Source organism: Lepisosteus platostomus, chromosome 9 (genome assembly GCF_059453375.1).
Source record: "Lepisosteus platostomus isolate fLepPlt1 chromosome 9, fLepPlt1.hap1, whole genome shotgun sequence".
Lineage (NCBI taxonomy): Eukaryota > Metazoa > Chordata > Actinopteri > Semionotiformes > Lepisosteidae > Lepisosteus > Lepisosteus platostomus.
In genome coordinates this window covers 28,761,173-28,778,683 of record NC_142619.1, presented here as the reverse complement: position 1 = coordinate 28,778,683, position 17,511 = coordinate 28,761,173, and the positions used below count along the sequence as shown (strand labels likewise).

The 17,511-nt window shown below is 37.3% G+C and overlaps 1 protein-coding gene and 1 long non-coding RNA gene across 5 annotated transcripts in view; one reads left to right on the top strand and one right to left on the bottom strand.

Annotated features, from left to right (window-relative positions):
- LOC148654726 (uncharacterized) overlaps window positions 1–17,511 on the top strand; it is a 108,236-nt gene that overhangs the window by 43,820 nt on the left and 46,905 nt on the right. The gene's annotated exons all lie outside the window — the stretch shown is intronic.
- Window positions 4,296–9,254, bottom strand: LOC148654729 (uncharacterized). The gene is made up of 6 exons (XM_088644609.1): window positions 8,832–9,254; window positions 8,295–8,351; window positions 7,458–7,607; window positions 6,379–6,423; window positions 5,808–5,885; window positions 4,296–5,466 (listed from the first exon to the last, which is right to left on the bottom strand). Exons 1-6 carry the CDS (start codon window positions 9,006–9,008, stop codon window positions 5,368–5,370), a joined length of 606 nt encoding a protein of 201 aa, XP_088500735.1. The 5' UTR covers window positions 9,009–9,254; the 3' UTR covers window positions 4,296–5,367.

Sequence of the window (17,511 nt, the reverse complement as noted above, 5' to 3'; positions counted from 1 at the left end):
CACTCCTAGTTTAGAAAGCCAAAATAAAATAATTATACATGCATAAATTGAAAGAACAGATGGCGTTTTATTCATTCACAAAGGAGGATATAAAAACCAAGCTTCCCCTCCTCTTACAGATGGTTTTCAATCTATCCAATGAACTGGATGTGGATGCACCTCTATTACAAGGCTTACAGGTGGCTGCATATCAGTTTTGTGTCAAGTGTGTTTTTATCTGGTTTGCTGGTCTGGCCCCTTTCCAAGATCTTGTATTTCTGGCTCTTCGTTTGAATTAGCATCAAACTCTAAGAATACTTTTCCTTTCTTCTTCTTGTAATTAGAATGTGACCGAGCTACTGAAATTGGCATTGTTTCAAATACTGCAGCAATCACAGCGCACATCTAGACAATACAATTCAACACAATACATACACTGTATTTCTGAAAACCATAGAAAAGCTTCTCTAAATCAAATGTTTTAGCAAATACAGCCATTTTCAAATGACCTTTAAAAGAATATATGTGGATACTTCAAATACAGGGAATGGTTTTCTTAAATTTGGAATTCCGATAGAAAAACTGTCTTCAGAATAGTTTAGGTGGGTTGCCAAAAAATCTTCACATTAAATACTGTATTTAGAAATCATGTTGCAATGGAGAGGCGGCATGAAAAATTGTCTGTATTAAAAGCAATAATAAAAGTACCTCAAACATCCAATGAAGTCTTTCTGGTTGTGAGATAAAATGTTCAGGTTAATTTAATCCAATAATCCAATTGTTCTTGCAGATTCATGAATGCAATTACAGTTGTTATTGTAATTCCTGGCTGTTTGTTGTAGCAGTTTCCATCCATCAGGATTTAAAAGCACTTCTTGTCCTTGGAGTGTGCACATTGACACGGTACAGGTAATAAGAAATCAATGAGCTGAAAAACCAGCCAATGTTTGGTTCTCATATCTTTAATTGTGTAACATTTCATACAGTAGATCACAATATTGCCCAAATCTTTCAAATACATGCCAGCTTGTGTCCTGGAAAATAAGCTTAGATGTTAAAATATTGACAATTATTAAGCACACAATAAGAGGTACCTTATATTCCTATGATGTTCTAATAGTGCTATTTACTGTGCTTGTCCCTTTCTGGTTTTTTATTATATAGTTTAGCATTTAATTGTTAAGATATTTTTGTCAATTGTGATGTGAGTTTGTTGACAGGGGGTTTTGGGATTCAGGATTTCCCTAATCACACCGTAAACGGTTGAATTGGGGGGCAGATTTATGTTTACATTGTTGTATAATGTGTTTAGCAAGTTAGGTTGCTATAAACAAAGAGTTTCTTAGGTTACTGTAGATAATCCATTTCAGAGTTGGCATGCCTTCAGTGTTTACCAGTAAATGAAACTTCTTCCTTCTTCCGCAGCTTCTTTGTTGTATACAGTAAGTCAGGTGGAAAAACGACAGTATTTACAGATATCAGATGTGGAAGACTTCATGTTGAGGCTCTAAGTATTAATGTTTTGTGCATATTATTTGATATGTACAGTAACTTTATGAATGTTGTATTGTTTTTTGCCACATATCCCTTTAGGCCAGCTTTTTTCATACTACTGTATATACATGATCCATCTTGGCTTAAACTGAATATAGTACTACATTTAAAGGCCCTTGATTGAACAAATGGGTTGGATTAATTGCTATACTCCTTATCACTCAACAGGTGATTTAGGGTGACTTCTAAAACATAGTGCATTGCGGCTCACCAGGACCAGAGTTGGGGACCCTGTGTTTAGTGCAGGGGTCTCAAACCCTAGTTCTGCAGGATCTCCAGACCATTAAGTCTTATATTTTGTCCCGAATCACTTTTTTAAAGATTAGGAGCGCTTGGAAGCTGGTCAATTAAGTGATCTCCAGTTCTCAAAGTCTGAAGAACCTTCAGACTTTTTTCCAAACAGTCTCTGACACATTTAATTTAAAAGGAAACTGATCTAAGTTTAATTGTTCCAAGTCTTTAGATTTTTTATTTAATGGCCTATAAAACTTGCTGGATAAGGGATCTCTAGGAGCATGGGAGATATTTGGTGAAGGGTATCATATATGTTCAGTAATAGCTAAAGTCAATTGGAAGTTCATACTCCGAATTTTATCATATACTATTTGCAAGTAATGACAGCCTGTAATTTGATTACATGCTGTACCTTGTACTTGAGACATTGGTGGCTGAAATCTAAATTGGGTCTTTAATCAGCCTAAACACAGATTCACAAAGAGGGTAGCTCTGTCCTCCATTCAGTGGCTTATATCTGTTAGGGATGCTGTCTTGCAAAGTAATGGTGTGCTTTTCACAAGACAAGCATGCCTTTTTCAGCACTAAATTCTGTTATCAACTGGTGATGTGGAATACGGGAGTTAAAAAGTGAAAAACACTACAGTGTCTATCTAAAGTTTTCACTTCCTTTGGCTTTTTCACATTTTACTGTCACCATATAGAATCACTATGTATTTATCTGGGATTTCTTTGCCCTTGATTGACACAAACCCTCAATAATGCCACAGAGAAAACAAAAGTCTACAGATCCTCGTAAATAAATTATAAATATAAAACAGAAAATAGGTGATTGCATAAGTTGGCACTCCCTTTACTATGACACGCCTAAATATGCTTTAGTGCAATTGGATATCTTTAGACGTCACAAGATTTGTTGGATGGAGTCCACCTGTGTGTGATTAGGGTATTTCACAGGTTGTCCTCAACAATACTAGTCAGGGAGGCCACCAAGAGACCTGTAACAACTCTAAAGCAATTACAGTCTACCATGGCTGAGATGGGAGAAACTGCATCAGACAAATGTCTGAGTGCCTCACAGATTTGATCTTCTTGGGAGAGTAATAAAAAAACTCACATCGAATCTCGACTACACTTTTCTAGACTCTGAGACCAAGTGGAAGGAGATTCTGTGGTCTGACGAGACCAAAATTGACCTTGGCTTCAACAGTAAGTACAATACTGTTTGGTGCAGGCATAACAGTGAACATCACTCTGAGAACATCATCCCTGGTGATGCATGGTGGTGGCTATGGGGAGGCTTCACTGCATCAGATCCTGGAAGACGTATGCAGACCGAAGGAAAACTAGATGCAGCATCGTACAGGGAAATCCTGAAGGAAAAACTGCTGCAGTGTGCAAGAGACATGGGACGTGGGAGAAGATTTATCTTCCAGGTCGTACAATGGGCCAAAACGTACAGCCAAAGCCTCACTGGAGTGGTCACTGGAAAGTCAATGTTCTGGAGTGGCTCAGTGAAAGCCTGGACCTCAATTCAATCAAGAATCTGTGGTAACATTTGACCAACAGTTCCGCTCCAACCTGAGAGAGTTTGAGCAATTTTGCAAACAAGAAAGGGCTCAAATTGTAATGTCTAAACATGTTAAGCTGATAGAAACTTATTCATGAAGATTTATGGGTGGGCAATTTGTCTTTGTAAAGAATTCACTAGGATCTGTAGAACTTTGTTTTTACTTTGACATTACAGAGTGTTTTCTGTCAGTATGTCAAACCTTCCAGGTTAAATGCACTATGATTCCATATTGAAACACAATAAAATGTGACAATGTTGTATTTGGCAACTCTAGGTTGCATAAAAATACCCCTTTATCACCTGCTGGATTTTGGCAAAGATTCTGTCATCTGTGATGATATCATTCCTAACACTAGGGCTGCTCTGAATTTTCTGTAGTCTACACAGGGGGCAGGAAATGATTTGAAACTTTAAGGGGATATTTTACATGAGGTACATGTAGTGAAAAATAGCTGTTACTTGTTAGGAATTAACTACTAAATGTTTGGAACACTGGTTAGGAAGACAGAACAAGAATAGACCGTTGACCTGCCTGCACACACATACAGCTCACAAGCCCCCCCTTCACAGACGTCGTCCCCCAGTCTCCCCAGCTACTGAGCGGCCGTCTGACTCATTTCATCTAGTCTTCGTGGGCAGAGGTTCCAGTAGCCTCGTCCTCCTCAGGCAGGCCAAGGCCAGATCTACCTCTCAGATGCCTCAACCACTGAAATATTAGGAGTTTGTCTTAGGCTGCTGAACCTAAATTGGCATGTACCTTTAATGACCTTTAGTGGGTTGTATTGAAGCTACATTCTTTGACTGAAATTTTTTATGAAAAATGTACCATTTCCAGTACTCAATGGATATAGCTGTTCACGTTATTCATGACGTTTGACAGTCCATTAAATTAAAAAGAACTGATACGTAGAAAAGGGCTGAATTGTGCCCACTACAGAAAACAACACACATTAACTTCTTTGATTTTAGTTAGCTTTAATCTTCACTTGCATTGTAACAAAATTTCAAGCGTGGCTGATAAAGTTAACATTCCTTTGAGAGTTTCTCAAAATAGCTTGCAATTCAAACTTTGCATTAAAAATGTTTTGCGTTTGATTCGTTACATTGGAAAACGGATTACATAGAAAAAATTGAGAGCCTAACTTTCATTGAAAGTACTGTACATTAGCTACTACAAGCAATTACAAATGTGCTTCTTTGTAAGATATAGCATCAAAATTATTTTTTTCATTTGGCTATTTTGAAGTAAAGCTACTTTACAATTAGTTTTGCAATATAATCACATTGTGACTCTTACTGCTTAGTTCATGCCGAACATTATTAAAGAGCATATTAGAAAATACAAAATAATGTAACCAGTACAAACTTGTTTCTCGTTTTACAAGCAATGTACAGTAATACTGTCTTTTGTCTCACTTTTCAACAGGATTAATGTTTTTTTATTACAGTTGATTGTTAAAATCTACTTACTATATTTTTCTAGACAAGGACACATAAACTAGTTAAGACATAGCATAATAAGTTAAATTGATACACACAGCTTAATGTTACAAACACCGAATCATATTCTGCTAAAAAGGAACAGAAATATCACCGTGAACTCCAAAAATGCAGAATTCACATTTGCTCAAATACTTCTGTAAGTCTTTGCAAACACATGTTCCAAAGGCAAGAGATGCAAAGCAGAAAAAACACAAGTCTTTACTGCAGATTACGGGATTTCTTACAGAGAAAGCCTTTGGGCCGGTCACTGTCAGCTCTGGCACTCGAAATCTGTTTGCAACCACAATACAAATCTCAGAATCCGATCAAATATTTGTCCAACTCTCATTACTCCAGGTATTATTAAGTATTATCCATGGAGTATTTTTCATAAGTTTTAATAGATATTATTTTAATAAGTATATATATTAAAAGTATATCTTATGTGTTCCACTAAAGAGCTTCAATACACATTCCTACTTGGTGACAGGTTGAGATTTTTCACTGTCATTTTGTTCTCACATTTTGCCAAAGTTTGTTCACAATTAAGTGAAGCAAAATTCCATGTGTGACCTGTCACTGAAGTAACAAGAAAGCCCCTGAAGTTCGACAATGGCCTTTTCTTGGATCTTCACATCATTCTTCTATAGGATAGAAAAGGAAAATTACATTAAATTAAGATCATTTCCTTTTCCTGTCCTTTGGTGTGACGAGTATATTTTAGCACTGTATTGGAGTGCCCACTTATAAATCTGTAACTGAGAAAATATGGCAAAAGAATATTCATTTCTGAACCAATGTGTGATGTTTTTAATGTCTCCGCATGTTTATAATATCCAGTCCTTGCATTGATAAACAATTTGATTGTATGAAAGAATGGGGCACTACTACGATTTTTACGTTTACCTATAAAATTAATATTTTAAGATTTTTCCAATCATTTAGACAATGAGCATCCATTAATTTGAATATCAGTATGGTTTACCTGATGTCTAGCACGCTGAAGCTTCTGAATCTGAAGTTTTGTCACTTCACGTGGCGTCAATGTGTTCACACAGCGAGTCTGCAAAACAATGCAGTGGTTTGTTAAAAATCGTTGATCTTAAAGCAATCTAAATGTATTATTATTTAATTATTACCAAACATGACTAATGATTATTAAACCAGACTCTGAAATCTTTAACACTATGTTTATTAAGATAAACATAGAATACACCTTTATCACAGACACAAGTCAGAAGACATATATTTTATAATGCTTTTGGTATTTTTAAACCAGAAGCTTAATATACTGGACTTAATGTTAGCAAGACGTTATAAAATGATGTCTGCTTAGATCATGAACATAATAAATCATGTTAATCTACTGTAATTCATCATGTTTTGTTGTATACATTTCCATTTCAGTTTTAAAATCATTGAATGTATCATTCCAACTTTGTTATTGGGGAAACCCAATTCAGAACATTGGCTTCTCAGGTCTCTTAGTTCTATTATCAATAGTCACTGAGCCACTGTCTAGAAGCTATAATTTTCTAGATGTCTCATCCATTTACCTCATTAACTGGCATCTTCTTTAGATTTTCACAGGGGATCTTCTCCTTATAAGAGAACACACAGGAAAAATGTATTTTAAACAAAAACTAATGGTTTCAGTAATGCCTTTTTTGTTGTAAATCACAATAACAAAGATTTCCTTGGTATCAAATGCACTTCAATGTTTAATAGTAACAATATTAAGAACCCGCTCAAAGCTCATCTAACAGCTGGTAGCTATCCAGCTACACTTGCTTAGTTTATTAGATTAACTTTATGGTGCCATACATTGCATTTTTGCAGTATTCTGAATATACTCTCTCAAGTTAGTTTGAAAAAAATGTTAAGAAACTATGATAAACATAGTGTATGGTATTAAAATAATATGGTATAATGTGTTCTCCTATGGTAATATAACTTTATATTACATTATGTATTTTTGTTTATAATGAAATGTTGTGGTATATGTAGTATTTTACCTTAGAATCTCAAGGTGTTCTGCTACAGTAAACTGTAGTAAATTTGTATGTTCTTACTGTATTTGTTTTCTTTTCTTTTTCTACCTGCCTTATCTTCTGTCTTTTTGTCTTCATACAAAAGACGGTCATTTCCCCAGTCAGTATTTCAGACGTTTTTCTTTGAAAATTGATACCATTTATCAACATGTTTTCATGTTGTAGTAGCAGACGTTTCACTTCCAGTGTGAATGTTTATATTATACTGATTGGTTGATGAAACTGTTAAGCTGACAATGTCCAAGACGGACAGGAGTTCCATCCAGGTTGCAGTCCAGTGCTATGCTTCTCAGATAGGCTCTAAGTTGCCGCGACCCTAATCATGAATACTGTAGGTGGCTTTCTAATAAAGGATGGATGGAGTATTAGAAGATTGCTCATGCAAACAAAATTATTTTTTTTTTATTTGAAGGAGACTCAAAGTAATGGGTATTGTTTGTATTGAAATGAGCAAGTAATATCTAAAAATCACATACAGTACTGCAACACAGAAGGCTAATAGCGGATTTTGATGTAGCTTCAATACCAAGTTGGCCATTCCAGTCTGTTAAACATGCAGAATTCCTGAAGGTCTACAAACTTACCACTTCAAAACATTGCTGCAGTGAATAAATGGTGTGCATTACGTCTTCTTGAACTGTGTCAGTGAATGTTTTGTGGCCTTTGTAGTTTTTCAATACCCCTGTGTAAAACAAAATTATTTCCTTCAAAATGCAACCGTGCCATCTTGTCCCCTTTGAAGAAAAAAAAAGAAAACAGTTTTTTAGAATGTTTCAATGTCTCCGGTTTTTTCTTATTTCAAAGCAGAATGCTGTGACTTCAACTCTGTATTATATTAACGAATATGTCAGGGTCTTCATAAACTTTCAGTAGTCTGCTAATAACAGCAGTAGTTGAGTTACAAACAGGGAAAATGATATGCATTCCTGGTCCTAGGTCTTAGGAGGTCCTCTAAAAGGACCAGGTTATAATTTATAATTAATATATTTATAATTTATAATTATATAATTTATTACTCAATGAGTAAAGATATTGGTAACCGTGCTAACAGAGACTAGTGCTTAAAGAGAACAGTGGAGTTAAATGAAGTCATCAAGATTTGAGGGTGGACAGTAAGCCAAAGGCACAGTGGTCCTCCATGCCCAGGAGCAGATGAGCAGTAATGTTTGATGAACACAAGACTGTGGCTCATGCACCATGTTGAACCGAAACCTCATGTCAAAGGCTGATGTTTGTCAGGGCTGGCCAACAGACCCTTGGTTCACTGAACCACAGTGGTCTTACCTATCTGCTGGCTTTGCTACAGATGCTGTCACTATGAGAATGCTATGGTGTTTCATTGTGCATTGCTTGCTTATACTCAAGCAGTGATGTGAACCACAGTATACAATACTTTGTCTTTCAAGTATGCACGAACTTACTCTGACTCTGTCAAATATTCCATGGGGAAGAAGAATGCTTTCATCATGGGACGTTTCCTTAAAATAAAATAGAAACATATTAACATTGAGAAATTTGTATTAATGACACCAGCATTGGTGCAATGATTGATCAGTAAAATGAAGAATATTAACATGATATCCTAGATTATTTGGTATTTTGTAATCTGTCAGTCTGTGTTTTCAGCCACTATTGGCATGGCACACTATCTATATTGTGTCCACAGAAACCACTAAAACTGATTTTGGTCCAGAACTGGCCATCCAAGCATATGCACTTGAAAAATCAGTACAGCTTCAGCAGTAAATGTAAAACTTTGGCAATGTAGATTCACATAAAAAATGAATAAGCTTCAGTTTCCTCTCCTTTCTCGGTCCACAGAGAATGAAAGAATTGTTTGTACAGGATTACCGACAGTAAATACAATCAAATCTTGGCAGAGAAGTGGCTAGTCCTTAACAAAGGAGAAGGCAAGGACAGAGTGTAATTATTAACGTTACTGAACAGAAAGTACTTACTATGCCGTTTGCAATGTCTGCAGTTAAGCGATCCAAAGTCCTCCTTTTATCCGAGCAGTACATGTTTAGTACTTTTTGTGCGCGTGGGCATCCACCTGGCTTGATCAATGCAGCAAACACCTGACACTGTACCAGCAACACAAGCTCAAGGATCTGAAGCTGAAGGAATCGATTCATTTCGGTTGCTGTCTTTTTCTTCTATTGCCAAGCACTGAAAATAATCCACTCCTGTCATTGAATTAGAAGCTGGCTTTTAAGGTGTTTCCTTGTGATGTCACTTGGACCTTCCTCTTTTCTTTACTCAGAGAAGTGTGCCATAGTGGAAACAGAGTAATAAACGTGGCCCCACAACCTCCCATTGCAAAACTTGAAAAAATGGAACCGGACCCTTTATGAGATTTCGGTTTTGTTTCTATTGCTGGAAATATATACAACTTTCAAGATATTTCCATTTGAAAAATTTGCAAATTTGCATTTGACTTTTTGGTGACTTTACTTCTTTATAGAAATGTTATAGAGCATCTTATTTAGGTCATAGCATTTTAATGGGCTTGGTGGTCATGTCCTAGATTCTAATTATAGAAAAGATGCATCAATTTAGGGCACCTTACACTGTCTTTAGGCGTAAAGGAAACTGCCTATTAAATGAGATGCTCATGATCGGCGTTCTTCCTACTCATGCTAGGTTTTGCTAGACTTAGTTATAGATGTGTTGGGGCTAAATGTGATATATTTTCCACAAACTGTTCCAGACTGAAGCATTTTCTTTACTACAGGTTCACTTAAAACATGGTTGAAACTTATAGTCCCCATTATAATAGAAAAATGTTTTTTAAAAAAACATTGTAACAGAAAATATCAAATTTATTCTCATGGAAGTGTATTTAAAATATAGGGAATGTATGAATTACCTTTACCACACGTACAATTTTCTAAGGAATTTCCTTGTTACAGTTAATTACAGCATGAATTACTGTAACTGAATGGAGTCCAAGCCTCTGTTTCAAAAGGAAGGATCAAGACAAATTGTTTTAAAAAGAGCAATATAACAAGCCCAGCCCCAAATGCATTGGGTCATGTGCATGAAGTACAGCTCACTACTTCTGCTCTCTTGTGCACTACATAATGAATGGGTTGCATCATGAGTATCAGTGTATTGTTATGCCTGGGGTGATGGCGTTTTGCTATCAAACATAGAAAGGCTTCAAATTAAGGGTATTTTTTGAGGTGTTGGCCTACCTGTGAATGGCTAAGAGATACTATAAGTAAACACAGATTAAGACTAAGGCGGGACATAATGATATGCCCTAGTTAATTAACTTCAGAGTCCATTATTAGGACCGCCAGAATTAAAAATAAAAATTCAACAATACTGGCCATTTCTAGGGAGGTCGTTGTGCCAGGCTTCATAGAAATGGACCACAGTACAGGGATGACGAAATACAAAAAAGAGAGAAAATGGGACAAAAGGAGGAAGATTAAGAGACACAAGAAGAAGAGAAGAAGGATCATTCCCATCATGCATCTTCCTCTTCTTCCTCCAAGGCTTGAACTGTGCAAGAAATCCTGAGTCTGAGTGCTTAGACCCCCTGCAGTTTGCATACCGGCGCAACAGGTCCACTGACGACGCTATTTCCCTGGCTCTTCACACGGCTCTGGCTCATTTGGATGATAAAGACATGTACGCCAGAACGCTATTTTTTTATTACAGCTCCGCATTTAACACAATAGTCAGGAAGTTTAATGACCTGGGCATCAACGCCTCTCTATGCAGATGGATTATGGATTTCCTGACTGGCTGAACACAGACTGTGACGGTAGATGGAAAGCTTTCTGACCATCAGTATAGGTGAATATAGGTGCCCCTCAGGGCTGTGTGCTTAGCCCCCTGCTGTTCTCCTTGTTCACCCACGATTGTGTGGCCAGACAAAGCTCTAATTCCATCTACAAATGCTGATTACACTCCCATCATTGACCCAATCACTGCTAATGATGACACAGCCTACAGGGATGAGGTCAGCAACTGGTGTCTGGTGGAGTGGTGTCTTCACAATAATACCTCCCTCAATGTCGGCAAAACCAAGGAGCTAATCATTGATTTTAGAAAGCAGGGTGGGCACCACACCCCTATTGGCATCAATGGGGTGGCTGTTGAGATGGTAAGCAGCTTCAAATTCCTGGGTTCCTTCATCGCTAATGATTTAACGTGGTCCCAACATGTAACTACAGCTACAAAGAAGGAACAACAGCACCTTTACTTACTCAGTTGAAAAAGTTTGGTCTATCTTCAACTGTCCTTACCACATTTTACAATTGCGCTATTGAGACTGTAATCACATGTTGGTATTACAGTGTGGTTTGGCAGCAGCCCGTTGTCTGACTGGAAGGCCTTACAGGGCTTGATCAGGTCAACCCAGTCCGTCATTGTAATACAGCTCCCCTCTATTTTAGTCTTCGCTTTCTCAGGAAGGCTGGAAGTATTGCTAAGGATACCAGTCATCCTGGTTTCTCATTTTTCTCCCCTCTTCCCTCTGGTAAGTGTTATAGGAGCATAAAGACATGCACGTCCAGGTTCAGAGACAGTTTCTTCCCACAAGCTGTCAGAATACTGAACTCTACCCCTACCACTGGCTCACACTGTTTTTTTTTCTAAGATGTATGTTATTTAACTTGTTGTTGCTTCTGCTGCTGTTCTGTGTTTGTTTTTGGTGTTTCCTTAATATCTTTGGAGCATACATGCAAATACGCATTTCATTGCGCTTATGAAAATATGACAATAAAATGAACTGAACTGATTACCAGTCTATATTACCAAACTAAAATCCACTCAACTGCTAAGTTTCTGATGTTTTGCATGTTAAATAATAAAAATGACTACAAAAATAGCTACACATTTACATTTGATGGAGTCTGCTAGCAGAATCTGTATGTTACTGTTACCCATATAGTGGTAGGAGCTGTGAACTCCTTCTGAATTCACATGCTTCGTTTAACACAGATGCTTCTCCCTCCCTGTACTGATCTTCTATCTTCTGTACTAATCTCCTGATTGGGACGGAATGTTTATACAAAACTCCCTGATAAGAAAGGAATGTTTTGAGTGCTTCCTGGGTCCTGGAGTTTCTTGAGAAAGCTACCTCAAAGAGAGAAGGGGGAGGATGCAGAGAAAAGTATATATACTGTAAGCTGTGTAGAACCATATCTCCTTTGAGCAACAATAAGCCTCAAATGTGTTGTTCCTTGTATACATACAATAAACCTTGACGAACGGATACTTCAGGCTTGAATCTCTTGGTTTCTACACATTATACCATCATAGAATAATGTGTTAATTCATAGAAAATAATGGAAGCCATTTTAAATTAATACATTCATAAGATACTGTACAACTAGAGTAGAAAAGAATGGGAAAAAAACAGACAATAACATCAATCCCTCTAACAGTTTTTACAAAATAGGTATATTGTAAACAATAAAAGTTGAAAGTGAAATTGTCAATTGATTCCAGCTTGAACATGACTTCACAAATGACTGTAAACAATTTTCATGGAGAAATCATGCATGAGGTATTTGTTTTGATTAGCTTGAATTATTTTGAATGGTTAGCCTTTCTGGCTTCGGTAAGAGAAGATATTCATCGTCACACACTGAAAGTGGTTGAGGTTAAAGGTTTATTAAAAGCCTATAGTAAAAACTGTTTATAGTAAAAAGCCTATAGTAAAATCAGTAAAGACCTGATTTCTCATTATGTTAAGTATAATAAAAACATACTGTACAGTATCTGATGGAGGAACACAGAGGCTGAATTTATATTTTGTGATGTCCAATTAAGTTTCATTTAAGAAAATCAATGTTACGAGGTGTAATTGTAAAGCTTAACTTGTGAATAATTAAACATGTAAGATATCTTCATACACACGAAATTAAACAAGTAGAGATTCATAAGGCACCCAATCCGTTTTTAATAAAAACTTGAATTGATGATCTTCATCTTCAAGAGTACATAAATAACAACTTGTATAACAGGAGCACTACAGGGAGGAATATTAAAGAAAATAAATATTACCGATAACATCTGACGTTGCTATCCTGCTTAGAGAAACACATGGAGAACACATTTTAACCCCCCCTCCCCTTCTCAGGGAGTTTACATACAGTATACAGTATGTGATGCAAATGTTTTCAGAAAGTGGGACTTGTTTCAAAATGTTTCAATGGAAATTATTTTGTATACAAATGTATGCAAATGTTTTCAGAAAGTGGGACTTGTTTCAAAATGTTAAAATTATTTTGTATATAGTATATTAAAATATATCTTTAACACTTGGGTAGAAAACCAATACACAACATAGTCTGGTTCTCAATGATTTTCAGTCCATTGATAATAAAATACATAAGCTAGATATCCCATGAATGTAGGTCAAGAGGATTTCCTTTTTGTGTTCTCGCAGTACCCGAGTACACCACCTGGTAGCGCCGTAAAAAAATGTCCTTGTCATTGCTTGCCCAGTGACAGGGTAATACAACAATAACATCGACGTTTTTAATTATATAGTTATTTTTATTTAATGGTAGTTTTCAGTATTCAGCCCCTTAACTGTACAGTTAATTTCACAAACTGAACAACTTTGACATTTTTTAGGATTCTGTTTAAGTCCCACTGCAGAGCTAAAAAAAAGCTAAGTAATGTCATCGTAAAGTCATCTGATACTTAAGCACTAGTTCCTTTCATGCAAAAATAAAACAAAACTTAAAAACCAGCATAGGTATGCACAGTGTCTATTAACAGCTCCTCATCCACTTGTTAACGAAGACACTTTCAGGGCAAGTGCTGACGAAAACATTTTAATGTGGTCATAAGCACTCATCTAAGGGTTTAAATAACTTTAGGTTGAAGTACTATAAACAATGGAAAGCAAAATAGAAGACTTAACATTCTGTAAAATACTATGAAAAGACTATTTGGAAGTATTGCAGTGTGTGAAAAGGCCGTGGGCCTGCACACAAGACCGGTCACAATTGTGATAATGAATACACCCTGGTGAGTTAATGTACACAGACAGAGCTAGATCAAACAGCTCTGATATTTAAAGACTTACATTACACAAGCAGCACTTCGCAGAGCAGAAATCATGCTCAGAACTTATCCCAGGGAAGCCCATTCTAGTCATCGAAAAAGAATCCCTGGTGATGCATCCCAGCACTACTCAGCTAGTGTCCATTAAGCACAAGCAGCATGCCCCATTTATATAAAAACTAAAAGAAAATAAGCATTCTACCAGGTCTGCAGAGGCTCTACACAAAAATCCTTTTTTGTCTCTCTGCGGCTGCTCTTTTCATTAAAGTGCCTTTGTCTCCCTCATAGCAATTAGCAGCGCAGTAGCAGAATTCGCAGATTAGAATTACCGAACAGTCAAGACTATGGGGTGTGAAATGGACCAAGAAATAAGTGACAGAAAGAAAACAAAAGGGAGAGGAAAGAAAAGACTTCACACTATGATACTTGCCAATTATCATACGATATTAGCCCTACAAGTCACAATGCAATCCTCATACACTCAGATCTTTAGGCCTGTGCCTGTTTATACCTGGAATCATTTACATGCTGCTGAAATAAATAAACTTTAGGACTGGCAAACATTGAAAGCTGGATTTGTTTTCTTATTTTTATTTCATTTTAGTTCATAGAGTCTATTTTTATTTTTTATTTTGTTCCTACCCAGTCAATCTGGGTTAGCCAGTTGTTGCTTTGCAATGTACCTCTTGTACACCTCATAGCAGTGCTTTCTGTATGGCAGTGGCACTTAAGGTAGGAAGACATGCTACTCTGACTGGCTACCACTTATCAGAATCATTCATCTTTGAGGTGATACTGTCCCCACAGTGGTCTGCGGAAGAGTTCATACTGATTCAAGGTGTAGTGTATCATAGTGATGTCACTGCAAGCCAGCAGGTACCCAGGAATTTTATGTTTTCCTTTAGGAGCCATGGCAGGCAAACTACTGTACAACCTTGCTGGTTTCCTGTTATTTGCACCTCACTGCTTAGGGGATTATGATCACAGCTGGCTAGTAACGCGACAGAGACTCATATTAGCAGCATTTCAGCAATACAGTTCAGAGCTCTGCCCGAGCTTCTAAAGAATCAGCATTTTTAACTAAATAATCCAATTTAATTCAGAAACAAATTCAGTATTTACCATTCTTTCAGTTCTTATTCAAACTATATACAGGAGCTATAGTGGTTTCTGCTATGTAGTTGGTCAATTCTGAAATGCTGACCAGCTGATATAAATATTTTTTATTTTAATTAACCAGTTCCAGGAAAACACAAGAACCAATTATCTTCAGGAATTGTGTTCATTACTTTTGTAAGATAAGAACAGAACGACAGGTGAATTACCTTTGATGGAAAAAAAAAGATAGCAAAAAGTTTCTGTTGAGTTGTGTTGTCTCTCTGTTTTTACTCAGTAACAAATATCTGAAATCCACATAAGGTGGTGCAGAAAGAAAGCAATTTCATTTAACCTTTTTTTTACACTGCACTGCAGGAAAAATGTTTTCTACATTTTCTTATAGTGTTCATACATTTCAGTGGGGAACAACTGTAACGAGATTGATGTACATCTGCTTCTAATGCCTGGACCAGGTTTTACACTGGAGGAGAACATTGTATTGGTGTTGATATGAGACAAGAGCTGAGTCTCACAACAGATCTTGCGCTGTGGATTCACAACCCATAGTAATAAACTGCTGTACAATTTTTTACAAAAAAAGACAAGACCATAGCAAATAAAAACATCCCACAGAAGATATCCATTCATCTTAAATCATATCAAGCATGCTACTGTAAGTCTAAGTCCAAAGCCATACCAGTAAGTTAATTGGCGTCTGGGAAAATTGGCCCTGGTGTGAGTTATGTGTCTGTGCTTGTGTCTGTCTGAGCCCTGCAGTGGACTGACATCTTGTCCATGGTGTACCCTGCCTCGAGCCCATTACTTGCCAGGATAGGTTCCGGCTCCCCTGCAGTCCTCAATTGCATGAAGCAGTTCACATGACCTCTGTTACCTCGTGGCTTGGGGAGTTCAAGGGAAGTCCAGTGGTTTGAAGTGAAACTCAGACTTTTCATTTTTCACCGACTTCAAAACCATTGTCTGTCCCTGTGCTCTGCAGTTGTATTATTCTGCCCATCTCTGTCTGCGATTGTTTTAGAAGTGCCGAAGTGCAGGTTCAGAAAATGCTGCTGCTCGCCTGAGAGCTGGAAGCACAGGACAAGTTTTCCTGCGACGTGCCGACGAGTCAGTGTTCTCTGAAGCTCAGCGTTCTTGTAGCCTCGGGGCAGCGAAGGCAGCACAGTCTGAGAGCCTAATGAGGGCGGTGTCATCTTGAGTAACTGGTTTTGTCTCTCATCTTTACCAGCAGTAGCTGTTTAATTACACTCACCTGTCTTATGCCTGTTTTTAGCACCTCTTGTTGTCGTGGATACATGTGCCTTACAGTAATATGTTCACCTGTTTGGAGGCAGACAGGCTTGTGATTTGCTCCATAATCTGCCTGTACTGTATAAAACAAAAGGGGCAAAGAAATGCTGTATAGCAACAGTATTCCTGGTCAGCTACAGTAACACTGAGACCTCAAGAAAATAATTTGACAGATATTTGACAGAAGAACAGCTCCAAACAAGAGGCCATTGAGACATATTTTTTACAGCTTTTAATAAACCACTTAACATAAAAAATGAATGGTATCCAAGTCTGTGAGAGTATCATAATCTGCAGACATTGTTTAGCGTCATGTTACAGGGCTCATTTGGCACATGGCCTGTTGTAGAAGGTCACATTGAGTGCCATGGATCCTGCGTAACAGTGAATTTTCCCACAGTGCCCTGCAGAATTGTCACTGCAATGTTAGGGGTGGAGCTGTGTGGCCATGACATAATCCCAGGAGAGGCAGAGTTGCATGTGTGTCTTCATTTCACAGGCTTTGGAGACCTAGTATAAACGTCCTGTAATCACAAGATCTTCAATGTCTGTAAATTCCTGTGCCAGGAGAAAATGCTGTGCGTGTGATTCCTCAGTGTGTATTGTGGGTTTGATTAGGTCCCTTGCAGTGCTTACAGAAAGACCCTTAAGCTATAAACCAACACTTGTAACTTCCCCCTCTTTTACCTGTGTGAGGGATTTTCCACTGCTCTTCAGTGCTACAACACCAATTTTATCTCTGCCTTTACATAAAGCAAGATCTGCTTTCTTTTTCTTTATAAACCAGGCTACCCTGGGCTTTTCCATGGTGAAAGATCAAAATACCTGTTTCTTAAGGCCTCAGCAAGACAAAAATACCCAAAAGCAACAAGAAATAAAACTATTGTCTACTGAAAGAAAAAGCCATTTACATAACTACTGCTATTTGATAAGAACAGAATGACAGGAAAATTACCTTTGATGGAAACAAAGATAGCAAAAATGATCCATGCCAGCTGAAAGAATTAATGTTTCTGTGTCACTGCATTTTTTAAAAATTGAAAACCTGTGATTTTCTGATTGTTTCCTCCACCAGCTCAACAGAGCTTGTAATATTTTACCCCTGAGATGTAATGTACAGTAGGTGTCAAACTTATCTCTCCATAAGAACAACAAAGGAATTTCATTTTGCATTTCAGAATGCAGTGAAGCTTCCTTCTT